The sequence below is a fragment of the Ostrea edulis genome, chromosome 2, assembly GCF_947568905.1.
Source record: "Ostrea edulis chromosome 2, xbOstEdul1.1, whole genome shotgun sequence".
Taxonomy (NCBI): domain Eukaryota; kingdom Metazoa; phylum Mollusca; class Bivalvia; order Ostreida; family Ostreidae; genus Ostrea; species Ostrea edulis.
In genome coordinates, this window is record NC_079165.1 from 81,644,272 (window position 1) to 81,664,135 (window position 19,864).

The 19,864-nt window shown below is 35.5% G+C and overlaps 2 protein-coding genes across 2 annotated transcripts in view; both read right to left on the bottom strand.

The window, feature by feature from the left end:
- LOC125681995 (ATP-binding cassette sub-family B member 6-like) overlaps positions 1-1,058 on the bottom strand; it is a 16,548-nt gene extending 15,490 nt beyond the window's left edge. Inside the window, exons 1-3 of the mRNA XM_048922361.2 lie at positions 519-1,058; positions 284-413; positions 1-176 (exon numbers count right to left, since the gene is read on the bottom strand). The exon at positions 1-176 is cut by the window's left edge and continues 8 nt beyond it. Of these exons, the coding sequence (XP_048778318.2) occupies positions 1-176; positions 284-413; positions 519-1,009 (797 nt within the window). The 5' untranslated portion in view covers positions 1,010-1,058. The remainder of the gene's footprint in view (positions 177-283; positions 414-518) is intronic.
- A 1,135-nt stretch (positions 1,059-2,193) lies between these two features.
- LOC125680087 (chymotrypsin-like elastase family member 1) lies at positions 2,194-18,901 on the bottom strand. Its single transcript, XM_056155144.1, has 7 exons — positions 17,402-18,901; positions 17,134-17,314; positions 16,753-16,843; positions 16,211-16,391; positions 15,685-15,717; positions 14,841-14,989; positions 2,194-2,733 (listed from the first exon to the last, which is right to left on the bottom strand). Exons 2-7 carry the CDS (start codon positions 17,217-17,219, stop codon positions 2,536-2,538), a joined length of 738 nt encoding a protein of 245 aa, XP_056011119.1. The 5' UTR covers positions 17,220-17,314; positions 17,402-18,901; the 3' UTR covers positions 2,194-2,535.
- Between the last annotated feature and the right edge of the window lie 963 nt (positions 18,902-19,864).

Below are 19,864 nucleotides of genomic sequence, written 5' to 3' on the forward strand. Positions count from 1 at the left end.
TTAGTGTACTCTGGAACAAATAGGTTAACCACACGTCCAGAGACGAGGATGATGAAGCAGACGAAAACTAACAACTGCCGCCATAAGCTCCCCTTCGGCCAAACAATCGGAATCATCATTCGAATATTTCCTGTCATGCTGTTCCAAGTGGACTCTTTCTTCTTCGATTTGGGTTCCTAGAATCAAAAGAAATAACTGGGTTAACATTCATATTTTGCATTCCCAGAGCTCTCCAATTTAGTATCAACATTAGTAGTATTTGTCGTTAGTTACAATTCCTCACCCTTCTGATGCTCGTAGTTAGGTGGGCACTGTTCCTCGGCATACTTGGGGCCCAGAACCCCAGAATTAAGATACTTAGAATACCAATGTATCGGACGAGCCAAAGTCCAAATTCCACTTTCTTGGAGATTCTGTAACAAAGAAATACATCAGTCCCCCGCCGCCAACCATCGCAAGAACACGATGTAAATCATTTGAAATTTATTATAAACTACTACTATAGTTGTAAGTCTTACGTGTCTTCGTTCCACCAGTAGATCTTACTGTTCCAGGAAATGAAATACAAGCTTTCTTTGACAAAAACCATTGTCCAAAATATCAGCAGCGCGAATCCATGGCCACGAACGAATCTGGGCAGCGTCTGGTTTCTCTCCAGTAGGATAAGACGGAGTGAAAAGGACCACACATAGAACATACTAAACAACACCAGCACATGAAATCCGGATAAGTCCCGGTTCCCCAGAGTCGTGTCGTGTAAAATCACGTGGATCATAACCTCGTTCATTAATACAACAGTTATTGTGATCTGAACCACCATTCCTATCGAACTTGGTTTGAAATCCGAGTCAATCCTCCGGCCATATTTGGCAAAAGTTGTCAGTTGACCGGAACCTGCAATGGTCATGAAAGCCACCAGGGCGATGGACCATACTGTCTCATAGAAACATCTGTTTATGCCATTATCCACCCAGATGTCCGTAAAATTATATTCTCCACAAAAATTCATGATTTTATTATTTCTTTCACTTTAATTTTTACCTGAAATTAGATATACAGCTTTATTTTCCCAACCAAAATCTTCTTCGTTAATGATCTAATGAAAAGTAATCATATTACAGATATACTTTTTAATTTAGATTTTTTTTAGACATTAAATCTAACTTACCTTTGGAGTGTCCAAGTTCGCGTATCATTCCGTCGATCGCAGTATTTTAGTAATATATGTTATGCCAACCGCCAATGCCATCACATGACTAGCGTAAAATTCGTGTGGCCTTGAAGATTTCCCATATGTATAACAGGATATGGCATCCGTAAAATATTACTGAAAGGTCTTTACTTGGTATTATTTTGATAAAAAAAATCTTTGAAAAACAAGGAATTTTGTTCCACGTTTATTTCCGCAATATATCCAGATATATCTTAATTATTATTGTCATTTTAAAGGGGATTATTGAAAGAAAGAAAATCGGTGATGCAGAAATCAGGGCATGCATTAAGGAACATTCAGTCATTTTATTTCCTTATATAGATGACATCGTTGTATTGACAGAATATAGTGAATTTTTAATTTCATATAGAAATGAGTGGGTATGTATAGTTACTATCTAACTGCACGTGATCGTGTATAAATCTCAGCGAGTCACATGATGTGAAATTTAAACCTGTCACACCAGCGCGTGCTCTACATATCAGCTACCTGAGTTCTCAATGCCACGATTTTCTTTAAGGTAAACATTTTGTAATTCGTCGTTTAGAGAACCTGTGTAGTAGTTTATAAACTTTAGTTGCATTTTACAAAATGTAGAAAACGTGCCCGAAAATGTATGTCCACAAATAAAGTACATTGGTAGCTAGAGGGCACACATCTGTTGTCAATGCAATAATTGTCTTTTATTACCATGTATATTTCACGTCTCTTTACCGGTCGTTGATATAACATCTAAATAATAAAAAACGGCGAAATGTTTTCCAAGTTGTTTTTATTATTATTATTATTATTATTGTTTCTTTCATGTAATTAATGAGGCATTAGCTGACATTTAGAAGAGAAATAAGAATGATAATAAAACTACATTAGATACAATCTAATTAAAATTAGATGTTAGATCCGCTCACATACTCGCTACGTTAGTGTAGCGAGTATGTGAGCGGATCTAACATCTAATTTTAATTAGATTGCATTAGATAACCACTTTCAGTGTAAAGAAATGGAAGGAAGAATTATTATCTTACAAGACAATAATAATCTAATTATACCATAATTCCCTATTCATATGCCTGTTTTGAGTGTAAAAAAGTTTGAAATAATTAAATACTGGACATGTTATTACTGAAATGTATAAGATGGGGCATATTGAATTAATTTTTTTGTGACAAACTGACAGACAGCTAAGTCCCCTTTGATACATGCCGTTATAAATGTTATATATCAGGACAACAGACAGCTACATGTAAGTCCCCTTTGATACATGCCGTTATAAATGTTATGGTCCTGATAACATTTACAAAGTTCTACAAAGACTAGAACTCTCAGATAAAAGGCGTGCTTGTTTCAGAATGGTCCGTATCTCTCAGCGCCTTTATCATTGTCTTGACCCAAATCCTGACTTTGGATACGTTTGTAAACACGGTGGGGTAGTTCCTGCACGTGCTAGAGCCCCAAGATGTGGTGCCCACTAAAACGTAGGATCCGCCACACAAGCATACCAGAGGGGACCCACTGTCGCCCTGTAAATGAAAATAATACGATTACAGACAACTCAGTAATTTATTCGACTGTAAATACTGAAATAAAAACATTAAACTGTCAAAACTTTATTAATTCAAAGCCGGCTGAAAGTGGTTTGTTGTATATGGTACACAGATCCATGCTGAATAATGCTGAATGATAACTACTGCTCCAGTAGTAACAAATTTTACTATTTAAGTAGAGAGTTTCATGGACATCGTAATTCTGCATTTAGTTTTTTCTCAAATATATACAGGAGTAGAGAAGATTTCTAAGATTAAATACATTCTCACTATATGGGCCAATATGGCTCCGCCGTAGGGCCTGAACCTTGGCCCAGGAGTCATGAATTTCACAACTTGGGTAGAGAGCTTCATGGACATCATAATCCAGCATTTGCTTTTTATCAAATAAATAGTAGAGTAGAATATTTTCTAAGATCTAATACATTTTCACTATATGGCCATATTGGCCCCACCCTTGGGCTTGAACCCATGAGTCTAGCTGCAGAACTGTAGCTCTCGGGGGGGGGGGGGGGGGGGGGGGGGGAATGGAACAGATCAGAATATTGGGACATATCTGATCTATACCAATTTTTTTTTTCCAGAGCTAGCTACCAGTACAATTCTGCAGCTACCATGAGTCATGAATTTCACAATTTAGGTAGAGAACTTCATGGACAATATATAAGCAATCACGGACATGGTAATCATGCATTCAGATTTTTGAAGATATGGAAATATGGACATTTTTGACAGAATATAATTTTTGAAATTTTAACTCCAATTTGAAAACAAGTTGTAAATTTCACCTTTGCTGCAATATATAATATTATTGCTGGGATTGGTCATGCAAGGATTTAGCCACAATCTTCAATAATGATTTTAACATTTTTCATCCATTTTGGATCATTATTAGATATACTTATGGTATCACTGAGTTTGGGCCCAAAACGGGCTTAGCCCCTGTGCATGAAACAGCCAATTAAAATTCATTAAGTCTTAATATATTCATCATCGTGCAAAAAGTGAATGCCGCGTTATTATGACACCGTGATTGTGCCCAGTAGTGTTTTACGAAACCATTACTATGTACTAGTGCTTTGTGACTTGTCAGTATTAATGGTTAAAAGTGCAAAAACTATTAATTTCCATTCAATATAGTTAAATTTAATCAATAATCAAAGAAAATGCGTATGTTGCCACATTTTTAAAGATGTCAGCCATACAAAAACGGAAGTATATGTTAACATCAGAAAATCACACATTTTCGTTATACAGAATAATTACAATAGATAAAAACTTGTTCAAATGACTTAATTGTGGATATTAGGGAAATCATGTATAATAGACATGCAGTAGAAGAAATATCAGCATAGAAGTTATTGCCCTTGACAAAAAAATTTTAATTATAAAGAATTGATTATCTATGGAAAACATAAACTTCTTCATTATCAATAGATTACCATTTTTTTTTTTTATTATTATTATTTTATGCAGTGATTAAAATTCCTTTGAAAGATATATTTCTATCATGCGCAAAGTTTAATTTAATAAAGATTTTGCAAAAACCTATGACATCACATGAGGATCGATCAACCTTAGCATTTTTTTTTTTGCAATAATCGACTGACGTATTTTATCCATTGCATCTAGATATAGTGAAATTTCGGTTTGAATTCCTTCATTTCGCTATACCGTCTCCATAGTGTTGTTTGTACGTACCTATTATTTACGGCAAGTATTGGCTTTGATTATTATCAATTTAATAATTATCGAGGGAGTCGATATATCGCACGCATTTAACGTACTTGTGTCATACATTTCTACGCTGTACAATGATATCAATTTATGAGAATAAACCGTCACCTTTGTACATTGAATTCAATATTTTGATTTTATTCTTATGACGCCGGCTACTTAATTGATTTGAAGTTTAAACAAAGAATATAAGAAGTCTGTTAAAACTTTAATGCTACAAAATTTCATGCTTCAATTGCTGAAATTAACATTATATCCCCGAAGATATTTAATGAAGAATACAGTTACATGTATATAGTATGTATGTAGAAAGACAAGATCACCATTTTCTAAAAAATAAAACTTGATGCGCCGTGATTCGTGCAATCTAATTCATGCAATCTCATACTTCATGCCTTAACTTTTTTGCCTTGCTGTTTAACTTGTGTGATCCAATTACAATCATAATTTTTCCAGTTAAAGAGGTTAGCACATGAGAGTTGGAGTAATGTCAATTTTTTTGGGAAGTGTATTTTTGATTTCTACATTGAAGGAGAATTAGGAAATTAAAATTTATTCAATTAAGCTTGATATTTCTATCAGTGTCAACACAACATAAGCAACACAAATCAATCATTACTTGAAATAGAGACATAGTCATGTCTTCTAACACTACAGATAAAAAAATAAATAAATTAGTATTAGTAATGGAAATAGATAATGACCTTTTTGCACTTGATATACGAAAAACTTCATGATATCAAAATTGATAGTTTAAAAGGACATATTAGGAGTAATGTCAATTTCTAAAATTTTACACAATTTTCAAGGTCTGGTCTTACAATTTAAATTGCAACTAAAAAAAAGTGGGGGTTGGCGATCAAATTTTTGAATTATTGGCAAAAATACTGAATTTTTATACAAAATTTGGAGTAAATCAATTAAATTTTTTTTTAAAAATCGGTGTTCTGTTTGGAAAAATATATCAACCAAGTTAATAAATTACAAGATTTGAACTAGTTCCAAGTCTCAACTACCTGTATCATAAATCATAAAACTGAAATACATGTATAGGAGTATAAAAATAGACGATACAATGGATGAAACAGAAACTGCAATATCATGCAGAATTAGAACTTTTTGATAAATGAATCCTTCCGCCACAAAATATGGTCCCTGCCAAATACTTAGTTGTAGCATCCTGTGCAGTTGTACTGAAAAGCTCAAGAGCTACCTTCCTTAAAACTCTTTTTCAGTTCTTTTTGCTCGCTTTCCTATCTTAACAAAACATGATCTTATTAAAATGAGAGAGGATGATACACATGTAAGTGCATATGCACTTGTTTCCCATTATCAACAGTTCAAACGATATAACGATATGTATTCATTCATATTCTTGTTTCTTTGAAATGAATAGTTTAAACTATATATATATATATATATATATATATATATATTGGTTTTTTTTTATTACATTGCCCGGTATAAGATATTAAAAGAAATAGAATAAACAGTACAAAAAGTTAAAATTTTAACGCAAGCGCTTTCATTTCATAATCCTTAGGTGTTACATTTTTTTTTTTTTTTTTTTTTTTTTAAACTATTTTGAAATGTAACGCTTGAGGATTATGAAATGAAAGCGCTTGCGTTAATAATAATAATAATAATAATATATATATATATATATATATATATATATATATATATAATTTGCACCCAGTCCATAGAACCTATAAGTCACTTTATATAATTGAAATATCGATGCATGCAACGGGATATCTCAGCAAGAACATAAAATGAAAGTAAATTATATTTTGAACTTACATTCAAATGCATTTTTAGTTATGGATATGTTTTTCTTAATAGATAGGCTGAATTAATATATCAACAGATAAGGAAGCACATGTATATAATGTCAATGATTGAATTACACGATTGAAGTAATTCAAAAATGTACATCATTGCACCCTGTTCTCTTACTGCGATGTCCGTACACTACGTAAAACATTAAATAATACCTAAATGAATTCGAATAACTTTTTCATATTGAATTGATAAGATGTCTAGTTTTTGAATCTGTACTGACGGGAAAATAACAGGAAGTGGTAGTTCTTGTAAACAGTTGTGTGGTAGTTCTTGTGAACGGCTTGGTGTAAAATGCTGACTCTGGAGGCTCCAAAATGGAGAGATAATGAAATAGATTGTCAAGGGGTGGATCTTTTTGGGTGTATAGCTTATCCTGTCATTTCAATTTCTGACATCCTGGCTATCTGGAATGTTTCAATTCATTTATTCACTCAAAACCAGATCACTGGTACATGAGGTACAAACAAATATATACATATATAATATAAACTATGATTATAGGCTTAAAGACAGTGTTATGTATTCCCCTTTGAAGTTCCCTGTAAACTAAAACGCAGAATGATTATTTTTTTCATATAGCAAACTGAAGGTATCTTCACTAAATAGATTTATGACCCATACCCCCTGTCTCAATCTGACAAGCATTGTTGTTGTACTAGTAAACTTAATCACATGTATTTTCCCCACAAAGTCAATACAGTGTATATAGTTTCTAAGGGAAATGAGAATAACCTTTCGATTCAGTGCGATTAAATCGGAAGTAAGACAGTCTAGCGAAATTCTTAGGCACTTGGAGGTGTAAAAACATCTTTTTCTTCGAATGAACGGCATTGGAACGGAAAGAAACCGTACATATATTGAACGTAAGGTATATGTGAACGATTCATCGCGTCAGACCGTTTGAAAAACGCCCACAATAACCCAAACCCGAATTTGGCTCAAAAAGAGTGTCCTACCCTTCATTTTTTATACATGCACATACTATATATTTACATTAACTTCCAGTGCCCGTGCCAGGAGCTGACTCCATGTTGTCTACATCATCTTAGCTTTTTATATCCCGTAAGCCTTTTAAAGTTAAAATGTTGGCTTACAGAGACAGCGAGTGAAGTAAATTCGTCTCACCTAGGACTTTGAATCGTAAACTGTGATTTACAGATATATACACAAGTTAAAGCTACATGACCCGATGCTTTGAGAGGTTTTGTCCACTTGTATTATCGTGTATCTAATTGTAAGGATATACGATATGTCTTATATCATTACAACTGTTTTAACCAGCATTACAGTGTAGTTGGTTTTGTAATGCACATTCAAGCAACACATGGTCATTTCAGGGGAAAAAATGTACCAGTCAGTTCATGGTGGGAGTGATAACGACGTAAGGCGACGGTCATACTGGGTCGACACGAGCGTTCAATTAAGGAGTAAATTTCATTTTTGGATTATAAGTGATGAATTGTTGGGTATTACGCCAGCATATTTCACGAAACGTGGTAGAACTTCATGAAAAGAATGCCAGTGTAAAGCGTTGCAGTTCATCCCCTAATGTATTTTCAAAAAATGAAATTATTTTTTTTTATATTTACATTCTACCTTCATTTCTGTCAGAATTCCCAGCCGTTAAAATAGATGTACTATATCTATCAATATTCTTACGCACGTTGTTCACATCTTCATTGTATTCATAAGAAAATGACGATCACTAGAGTTGGTAAAGATATCAAAAGGAAAAACATTAGACATGTAAATATAGTGAGATGGACGTAAGGATAGTGTAGAGGAGTCGCATTTTCACGAGCGCGTATTACTATTCGTGGGTTGTATGCGCATGCGTGGACAGCAAGACTGCCGCACATTTACGGAAAACGCACGTGCAAAATCTCAGAAGTATTGCTCCGAATTTCTTCCTGCTATGCCCTTCTTCTTTTATTCTCTTCTTCATTTCCTTTTCTTTTCCGCGACATCTTCTTTCTGCAGGTCTAATTCTAAATGATGCGCGATCATGCACGGGCTGCAAATAAACCTTAAAAAAATAATCCGCCGCACTTACTCTTTGCTGTCGATTCATTCGAACAACGTAAGTGCGTCCGTCCGTAATCCTTGCGGCCGAACAGCGTTGTGGGTTTCCCCCAAGACCAGTAAAAACAAAGCACACGTCTGCCCCACGTGTTCCTTGCGTCGAGAGCACGGCACACTTGCGTCTTTTGCATTTCGTTGAGTTTGGACATGCAGGGCCGTAAATTAACCTTCAATTTGGAGGAGGCAGGAAATTAGGCGGGGGTCTGGGGGCCGCCCTGGCCCCCAGACGCTGAGCACATTTTGTGCACACTGAACACGTTTCGTGCAAAATCCTTGATTCTAGGGCCTTCTAAGATGTTACTTGACTAACTCATTCTAAAAGAAAGATTTGGAATGCTTTTTAAGGGAGGTATCATGTTCTTAGTTATTGGAAACAACATAAATTCTAATGAACTTTAAATTTTATTTTATTTTTGGCTCAAAAGTTGGAGGAGGCAGCTGACTCCTCCGCCTCCATGTAATTTACGGCCCTGACATGTTTGTCATCCATCGTGCATATTTACAGGCTGTTTGCGTGTCTGCGAGTTTGTCGTTCATACTCCATGCACATTCTCTACCCAGAAAAAAAAAAACCCCAAGAAAACTGTCTGACCTATTTTTAGTCCGAACGTAGGTCAAGGATGGACCAATCCAACTGAAATGCAAACTGAACTTGTATTCCTTTGAGAGGAAGCCCTTGACTAAATATCAGGGCAATATTTGTATCCGTAATGAAATAAGGCCAGGAAAACTGTCTGGCCTATTTTTAGTCCAAATGTAGGTCAAGGATGGACCAATCCAGCTGAAATGCAAACTGAACTTGTATTCATCTGAAAGAAAGCTTATGTGTAAATTTCAGGGCAATATCTGTATCTGTAACGAAAAAAGTCCGGGAAACTGTTTGACCTACCTATAGCCCTAAAGTAGGTCTAGGATGGATCAATCCAGCTGAAATGCAAACTCACTCTTACAATTCTTGAGGGAGATATTGTAACCAAATTTAAAAGTTGTACATGCATCCGTTACGAAAAAAAGTCCGAAAAACATTACCCCGGGCAGTCGGACAGCTAGCCAGCCGGACGGACGCACGGACGGCGCCATAACATAATAATGATGGGCGTAAAATAATGCTTTTTTCTTTCTAATCGAACATAAAATCACGGATTATGTCCATTATGGTTGATACGAACAGTCACTGAAAATAAAGAGGGGGGGGGTGCAAAATAAGTTTAACAAGTTTAATAGCGTGTATTACCGACATTTGCACCGAAGCTTTCTTCACAACTACGACATATTGAACGAATCGGGTTGAAGAAATGCCTGGGGAATGTTCCACCAGGCGCAATAAAGAACGACGCAAAGCGTCCAATGTAGCAGGGAGGTTTGGCTCTTGATGTAAACGTAAACTCGTCACGGTAGCGAAAGGCAGTTAAATTTCCCTATACTATCACCAAAGGGGCCATGTGCTGTAATTCCACCCATACCATACGCTCCCTCCGCCGAATTGGCCGCGCTGAATAACGCAGGCGTAAATGTAACATTCTCCGGCATGACGGTAAGCCCGAACGCGACCGTCACTGTTGTCCAGATGAAATCTCAACTCTTTCGTAAACAGAACTCTGTTAATGAAACGACGATGCCTCCTACACCACGCTAACCTCACAACACGATGACTCCAGAGCAGAACAGGGTGGATAACAGAGCATCAAGGACGGATGTTGGCCTCTCGTAATCTGTTCCTTACGGTACGAGGACTTATCCGTCGATGCCCAGGGATGCTTCTAGCGGTCAAAGAAGCCGAATAGAATCGATTATACAAAAGTGACGTCCGTATAATATATATATATCTTGCCGACGTGACGTCACACGCGGGCGGCCTGATCATGGGCGGTCCCGAATGGTGCCAGTTTCCTGATGTGGTCTCCATAAAGCATTTACAGTGTTATCATAAACTCCAAATTGCCCTGCCACATTGCTTTGAGACACCCCAGCTTCTATTCTCTTTAGAGAAGTCGAGAGGCATAGCCTTAAGGTATTCAATGTATAATGACCATATTTCATATCTAATAAATGGATGGTGGAATATTTGTAATCATGGTATCATTTTGAAGGGTTCATCAAATAAAAATAATCCACCATAGGAATTTTCGAAATTTTGTTTACTCCTTGATTTATTTCGCCTAGAATTTAACATTGAAGTATATGGGAAAAGCATGTTTTATTACAATATTTTAAAAAGAAATTATATTTTTATACAAATTTCTTGGTAGAAAGTTACATACACTTTCTCTTAATGAAAATATGAAATAAAATTAATCATTGACCACACACATTTTTAGAAAATTAGATTTTTCTTGTTTTTACAAAGGGCAGACAACTCTTCCAAAAAGTCTTAAGTGCAAAAAGGTCAGCTTATAATCATTTACCAGTCATGTGAATTTCATCTGCTTCACTTTCATCATTATTCAACAATAAACATTTATGTTGGTCTAAATCCTTCAAAATTGTTCATTATCCTTTCATTATACATGGAATACCTTAATCGACTTCTCTTCGCAAGTATTCATGTTTTGATTCTGGAAAACGTGTAAATTCCGGAGTCAGTGACGGATTATGCTTCGACCGACGTTTCGACTCAGATGGGCTTGGATTTACGCAATAGACAAGTTGTTTTCAAACATTTAATAGCAATGCACAAAACCGTCACAAGGAAATCAAAAATTGCTTGCTTTTAATCCATTTTCAACATGCCCCTGTCCCGGGTTTAAATCACAACTCTGATTACGTCAGCCTGCTTTTCTCTTAACTGGTCCCCTATAGTGACAGCTCCCATCACCAGTTAACGTAAACCCGGGACAGGGGACATGTTGAAAATGGATTAAAAGCAAGTAAGTGTTGATTTCCTTGTGACAGTTTTGTGCATTACTGTTAAATGTTTGAAAACAACTTGTCTATTGCGTAAATCCAGGCACATCTGAGTGGAAACGTCGGTCGAAGCACAATCCGTCACTGACTCCGGCATTTACACGTTTTCCAGAATCAAAACATGAATGCTTGCGAAGAAGACCCATATATCAAACTATGCCTTTCAGAATAAAGAGAGATCAAATAATATTTTTTATGTTTATATTTAACTTTTAAGTATACAGTTTCTTTTTTCCGCAAGTATACTTTTTTGAATTAAGAAAAGTATTTGTGCGAAGTTGATTAGCCTATTGGCATAAAACCGTCTGGAAAAGTTGATGCTTCTAGCGGTCAAAGAAGCCATATTAGAATCGATTACACATTCACGTTTTGCTGCTGTAGATAGTCACTAACAACGCGTGCGGTCAACTTTCCAACTCCGTGCACCAAATGAACCCGAGATACGCCACATAAAAACCCTTACAAATATACATTGGTGGATCCAGTAAATGTTATACCAAGCCTCTATCTTTGCTCCTCACGAAAATATCAATAGCTGTGAAGGAGAAACTTCAAACGTACTTTGCGACTACATATGCCAGAAGTGTTGCAAATCAAATGTGGATTCTAAAAAATTCTAAAGAACTTTTAGTAAACTTGAAATCGCAAAACTTTTTTCAAATCAACAACATCAAAACGAATGCCTTTTCAACACTTTACATGACCATTCCTCACAATAAATTAAAGACTATACTTTTTGCCATCATAGACAGTTGCTTCTTCAATAAAAATGGAAAACGGAAATATTCATATCTAGTGATCAATCATCCAAAAAATTACTTTATTAAACACCATTCGGGTTTCACACACAAGTACTCTGAAGTTGAAATTAAAAATATGCTGGAGTTCCTCATTGACAATATCTTCGCAGTCTTAGTGATCAAGTCTTCCAACAGTCTGTTGGAATTCACTTGACCTTTGACCTTTTGACCCCCAAATCGATAGGGAACATCTTCGTCCCATGGGTAGTCCATATGTCATACGGGACACCTCGGGCCTTTCACCGAAAAACACATGGTGAAAGGTCCGAGGTGTTCCGGATGGTCCATATGTATATGGTGACTGTGCAGGGTTTGACACTAAGGAACGTCCGACCGACCGAGTCTACTAAATGATAGGTCCGGTCGGGTAAAATGTCGATTTACTAGTCCGACTGGTCGTGTTTAAAAAAGAAACAAATTTAAGAAACTTTACTTTAAATCATAATATATTTTATTCTTTAAAAAAACTGTAAAGTGTTTGCGAGCAATTTTGAACAGCATGATGATATAATGTATATTTTTAGGTCAAATAAGTCGCGGTCGGAAGTGATGTTCTACGACATCTAAACAATGATAATGTGTGTAAAGTTATGTTTGGTTAAATAGAATTATTGAATTAATTTTCATAAAAAAAAAAAACCAAAACAGTTCATTTGAATTGAATATAAGAAAGTGTTTAATGTTTATCAAATTAATGAATTACGTCGTAAACAGCAATTTTTCGGTGTTTACATATGTGCGGGAATCGGAATGTCTATATTCAAATACGAATTCTTGTCCTCAAGAAAAGCAAAAGATGTTCCAAGAAAGAGAAAAAAGGAAAACGGGAAGAAACAAAGCAGGGCCGATAAAATAGAAATTTTTAAAGAATATTGAGGTCATTTTATTCTAAATGGATTAAAGAATTTCCGTGCCGGTAAGAATTTAAAGAAACTGAAAATATGTTTGAAAGTAAAAGCATCAAATTGAATGGTGAGACTAAAGATTTTTTTTAGACAATTTAATGCATTTTAGTTCAAACTTAACATTTACCATTTAAATTAAGTATTTTTTTGGAGAATCATCAGATTTTTTTCTGGAAAGTTGGTCAGGGCTAGTGGATGTAAGGTCAGGTCTAGCAAAAATCATTTGAAGTAGCCCGATTGGTCTAGTACTCAAAAAAGTTAATGTCAAACCCTGCTGTGGGTGGAAAGGATATAAACGCTTTAGATCCCAGAAACCATATTGCTACTTCGATGTCCAGTGCGCTTGACCTTTGATCTTTTGACCCCAAAATCGATAGGGAACATCTTCGTCCCATGGGTAGTTCATATGTATGATATGGTGACTGTGGGTAGAAATGATAACGCTTTAGAGCCTGGAAACCATTGCGTCTACGGACGGACGGACAAGCCGATTCGAGTATACCCCCACAACTTTGTTGCGGGGGTTATAATGACACCACAGAGTAGTCCACATCTGTTTCATACTTAGATATTTTATTGAAAATAGTTATTTACGGCAAACTAACAACTCAACTTTATGATAAATAGAATGATTTTAGCTTCCCCATCATCAACTTTCCAATTTATGTAGCGATAGTTCGTTATCACCTGCGTATGGTGTTTATATCTCTCAACTGATTCAATACGCAAGAGCTTGTTCCACATATGATCAGTTTTTAAATCAAGGCAGGCTGCTGCCAGACAAACAAGTTGATGGTGCAGGGGTTTCAACAGTCTCGTTTAAAGTCAGCATTTCGCAAATTCTATAGTCGTTATAACGATCTAGTTCTTCAATACAACCTATCATTAAGTCAAATACTGTCTCATGTGTTTCATACCGATTATTAGGTTATTCTTGGCACACTGATTTTGACCACGGATAACTCGGTTTACCTGATGAAGATGTAGGGCTCACTGCGGGTGTGACCGGTCGACAGGGATGCTTACTCCTCCTAGGCATCTGATCCCACCTTTGGTGTATCCAGGGGTCCGTGTTTGCCCAACTCTCTATTTTGTATTACTTATAGGAGTTATGAGATTGATCACTGTTCGTTATCTTTCATTCAACTGCATAGAAAACGAATCCATTACAAATACAGATGTAAGTAACACAAGCACATCTAGCAATGAAAGATCCGTGACTCCCTATGCCACAGGAAGCATACAAAGTTTCCTGAATGGTGATGTACATGGTGGAAAATTCATCGTCAACATTTCACACATGCGACAATAACAAATCCAACCCCAACCCCAACCCCCAACCCCCCAAAAAAACTACGTGTCATTTATGGCACAGATTCGGATGACTGACATTTTTAATGATTAATCACACAATTTCAATGTAAAACGTCTTAGAATGAATACTTTTTTTCTTAAGCAAAAATTATCTTTTATGAATTAGACATTGTGATAGTCAATATTTATCATTTATATTTTCCAACAAACTATTTCTAGCGGCGTAGAGTTTAAAATTTATGTAGTTCGGGTTAAAGTAAAGGAATATTTTGAAATGCAAAATTAATAGTAGATGGATACAATATGATGAAAAGAATCTGAGTTGGATAATAATGATTTACAACCACAAACCATGGGAGATCGTGTATATATATGTATATATATATATATATATATATATATATATATATATATATAATACATATATAACGGATAAAATTATATTAACAATTCATTTCAGATGTTATTTCAGGTGAGCTAAACCGACAAAGTTTACCTCGCATGCTGCTGTGTCTTTGTAAAAGGCACAAAGATTGGTGACCTTCACCAGTCCGTTCCAGTAGCGTTTGGAGTTGCATTTCTTGTTGCTTATGAGTTCTATATCAGCTTCTTGAAGTTTATCCGCCAGTTCCTCGCCTCTTCTTCCTGAATGTAAATCAGTTACAGACAGTATTTAGATAGGCATCTCCCGCGATGGTTCCAATAGCAAATTGGAACGAATTTCTTGTTTCAATAGGATGCTGCGGCTAGTTTATCAATTTAGTCAGATGTTGAGGCTTAGTTTCGTAATTCAGTAATAAATTCCTTAATTCAGTAAGATAATGAAACTGAATTCCTTAATTCAGTAGAATATTGAAACTAAATCCCTTAATTCAGTAGGATATTGAAATTAAATTCCTCAATTCAGTAGGATATTGAAACTACATTACTTAATTCAGTAGAATATTGAAACTAAATTACTTAATTCAGTTGAATATTGAAACTAAATTCCTTAATTCAGTAGAATATTGAAACTAAATTACTTAATTCAGTAGAATATTGAAATTAAATTCCTTAATACAGTAAGATTTTGAAACTAAATTCCTTAATTCAGTTGGATGTTGAAACTAAATTCCTTAATTCAGTAAGATATTGAAACTAAATCCCATAATTCGGTAGAATATTGAAACTAAATCCCTTAATCCAGTTGGATATTGAGAAGACCAGTCGTTGGGGTTATATTTGTTATTATCGGAGTATCTATATATGGGTTTTATATAACATTTTCATTATACGTTGATGGCATTAGAAACAAATACATTATGATGTCTATAATTGGTTTTTAAAAAAACGATGTTAACCTGATTTAGGACAAGGCTCTTTTCTGTTTGGTTCTGTAAAAAAAAAGAAAAGAAAAAAAGAAGTAACATAGATTTAAAATATTCAAACTCTGAATGGTATGAACATTAGATATCGAACACCACGAGTGCATTTTATAATTCGGAATTTTTTATTGATATTTTTAGTAGTATTATTATTCAGTTAGAAACATCAGTCTTCTTAGAATTTCTAACTTCATTGTGAAAATATAAGAAACCAATCGTCATGATGGACACCCGACAAAATAGCTAACCGCGCTTCTCTCTGTGTCGTTTAATGGTAACCTTACTTATAAGGCAATCAACCACGGACAAATCTCGATAATAAGAAAATATTCCTGACCACTCCCCACGATCAAATATCATAACACACATGCATCGGGAATGCCGTGAACAAAAATGTTCTAAATATTCAGGACTAGAAATTGTGGAAATATGTAGTACACATTGTTAGTGTTATAAAAAGTCGACATGGAATTTATGTATTTCACCCATTAACTGTACGTACCGACACTCTTCACACCCCAACCGGTAATGAAACAGCCGTGTTTGGACTTTTTGGCCGAGATCAAGTCATCCGGTTCCGCAATATTAATGGTTTGGACTCCTTGATTCTCACTAGCATTCCTGGCCAAATACAGTAACGCCACATCATACCCACCTAGAAAATTTCCTTGGAATTCTGGGTGCTGAAAATCAGATGATACTTTTATGATGAAATACGTTTAACTTGTTTTCATTGAAGTCGTGTCTGTTATCTTCAAAACGCACTTATCCCGTGGGGATCCGGGTTAGAATAGGTTCTCAGCCCCTGCTTGACGTAAGAGGCGATTAAATGGGAGGGGGGGGGGTGTCTTTGAATGAGACTGCAAAAAATGAGGTCCAGTGTCACAGGAGGTGTGGCAGATAAAGATCTCTCTCTCTCTGCTCAAAGGCCGTAAGCGCCAAGCATAGGCCTAAACTTTGCAGCCCTTCACCGGTCACCATTGAATATTCCCGAGAGGGACGTTTAACAGTATACAATCAATCAATCAATCAAAACGCACTTACCACTTTGAATGCGGAAACTTCTATAAATTGTTCTACGCCTTCGGAAATAGATCTATCATATTCCCCTAACACCACCTTGTACGCATCGATGCTGCAAAACAAGAAAATCAGATGTTACGCATATGGTATACAATATTTAGTTAGTGGTCAGAATACCTAGTCCATGACTAAGAAATAAATTTCGTTTTGTGAAAATACATGTGTGTGAACTGCGACACACTTCAAGAAGTGCTGATGGTCGTTAAAATAGACCTAGCGGTACTAAATTTATAGGTATTCTTTTGCACATTGTTTACAAAGGCAACACACTAATGAAGAAATGACCATCATTACAATTTGTAGAGATAGACCGTAGAAAATGTAAATCTTAAAGTGCATCACCTTCTTCCAAGAAGGCAGTGAGCAGCGGTAAGGACGATGTCGTACTCGATAAGCGTACCGCCACATATGAAGTTATCTGCCACCATGATTCCAGCCTGCCAAGGCCACGCCTCTTGTTTGGCGTCATTCCCTCCTATAATTAGACGTCTGGGGGGATGCACAGCTATTTCTTTTGCATTGCCTGCACGAATTAGGGGGGAAATGGAATTATTCAAGGATGTTATCGGTGAAAAATAATTTCAATGTGAATATTGGAAGGTTGCAGTACCTGCTCTGTGAAGTCCGGGACGTTACAGACAGTTTTAAACATTAGCTATAGCTGTTAACAAGGACGTATAAAAACTTTTCAAATTCCAAACCGTGATTTTGAAATGCTGGAATAGGTAGAAAATGAAGAAAAATATAAATCGAAAGCGTGAAAAAAAACCAAAAAAAAAACAAAAAACAAAAAAAAAAACAAACAAACAAACAAAAAACAACAACATAATTTTATGAAAACTATGTAAAATTTCTCCACAATGAATTGGTAACTTCCATAAAATAATGTTTCAGCCCTTGTTTCTAAATAAACAACAGAATTTTTATGTCAAAATTACTACAAATACTTGAAAAAAATAATAATGAATTTTAATATATCAGGTGATTTTTATGTACTACAAAGTTGTTTTACGCAGTTTGGTAACAATCGGCAAATATGACTTGAGTAGCTACTGCCTCTTTCAGAAAATTGGGTTAATCACTAGTAATGGGTTTTTTTTCCCGTGAATTCAGAAAATATTCATTTTTGGTGGGTATTGATTTCGTGGTTGAACGGTTCATCCTCTCTTGTAGAAGAACATTTAAATTCGCGAATTTCTCCGTACTACAAATACATGGAACATTACCTAACTTTGGCTTTATATCAGATACTATTCTTAAATAATTTACAGCAAAATATTTCATGGAATTCATATACACAATACTCACCAGACCATAGAAAACAGAGGGCGCTGCAGAGGCTGGTTAGTTGGCGGTAGGGCTTCATGACTGAGGTAACTATAAAGGGTAGAATTATTTATACTGTCTACACCTGATTCTCTCCATGTTCTAAGGAATTAAAAGCATGAGGACCAATAATCAGTGTCTAACGTTAAAAAGGTCCAGCTTTTCTGGTTAACCATAACCATAGAGCAAAGAAATAGGTCTCGAGTACAGATTTGGTACATATGAAGAGAAAACCAAGCAAAAATTTCTCTCCGATTCAGCAGCTAAATTAAGTATGGTTTGACGCATAGTGACATTGTTAAGAAGATTTAGCAGTTGAGTGTTTCCAATTGTAGCATGAGTCCGAGGTTAGTCCGTTCAATCAGAGCAGTGAAGCAGCGTATAGGGCGCTAAATTTGGTATCTATTGACATTTTTAAATACTTCAGTTGATGAAAATAACGTTGGGGTTGTGGTAGTCCAACGGATTATTTCTATCGCGAAACACCCGCAGCGCACGTATTTTTATGAGTCTCATTCATAACATTAAACATTAGAAATGCAGCCATGTTGAATTATTTTAATAACCATAGTAACAAAGATTTTATGGAGCACTTACGACAAAACTTGGGACATTGGGTCGCCCCCGGGCGGTCGTAGACTTAAGGCCGAATTTCATCGTAACTCGTAAATCCTAAATCTTTGTAAAACGGTCTCACATCTTAAGTTATGTCTTACGACTAATTTTAAGACTTACGACCTTTTGTAAAACGGGCCCCTGAATCTGTGAAACAAGACAGTTTCGATAATTAATTCTGTATCTTCTAAATAAATCTACATTGTACATTTTAATAAGAGAGAAAATGGATCTATATCATCATACTTTTAGGCCGGTGGAGCAATTTTTTTTTCTTTTAAAAATGAGAACAAGACATAAATCTATTGATGAAGTACCTGTCTATACATTAAGCTTTGCAAATGGACATGCATTCCTTTTTTGAAATATTGATGCAAAGGGTGAGGGTGGGGGAGGGGGAAGTAATTGGATTTCAGTTTGCTCTTGTCTTGCCCATCATTCAAACATTCGGGTGGTATTTATTATCTCTATTGAGGCGGTTAAGTATGTAACCCTGCCTTTGTCATTAATGAAACAGAAAGAAAAAAAGATATTCAAGAAATGAATTTCATTTCAAATATTGATATATATTTTTTAATATTAGCATTTTACTTCATTTATATCGGAATTTCCAGTCGTTGTTTTCGACTGATATATATGGTAAATGTTACTGATAACAAAGAGTATCCTAATCTGTCTACTACATGTACATATAATGACATACATTAAAGTGATATTTGACATGATGTTAACATTAAAAAAAGGACTTTTAAAATTTGACTGAATGGACATTATGATGCTGATTAAATTATAAATCGACACTATATAATGCAGTTATTTTAGGCACACATATTTAAAAGACAGATCATCTCTCTCTCTCTCTCTCTCTCTCTCTCATATGTTTACGCAGTTGCGTACTTGGTACAGACAGCTTCGCGCCTGATTAACTGTATCGAGCGAACATGGATTCGATCTTTAGATCTACCTTATACAAATACCTTAGTGGCCTCCGTAACTAAAAAAAAAAATCAAAGATTATTTTCTCGAAAAGTCCAGTACATAAAATCAATTGATGCGCAGATCTTAAATATTTTTACATCATAGATAATTACCATTCTACTCTTTACTGTATCGTATAAAAAGTCTATTGCTC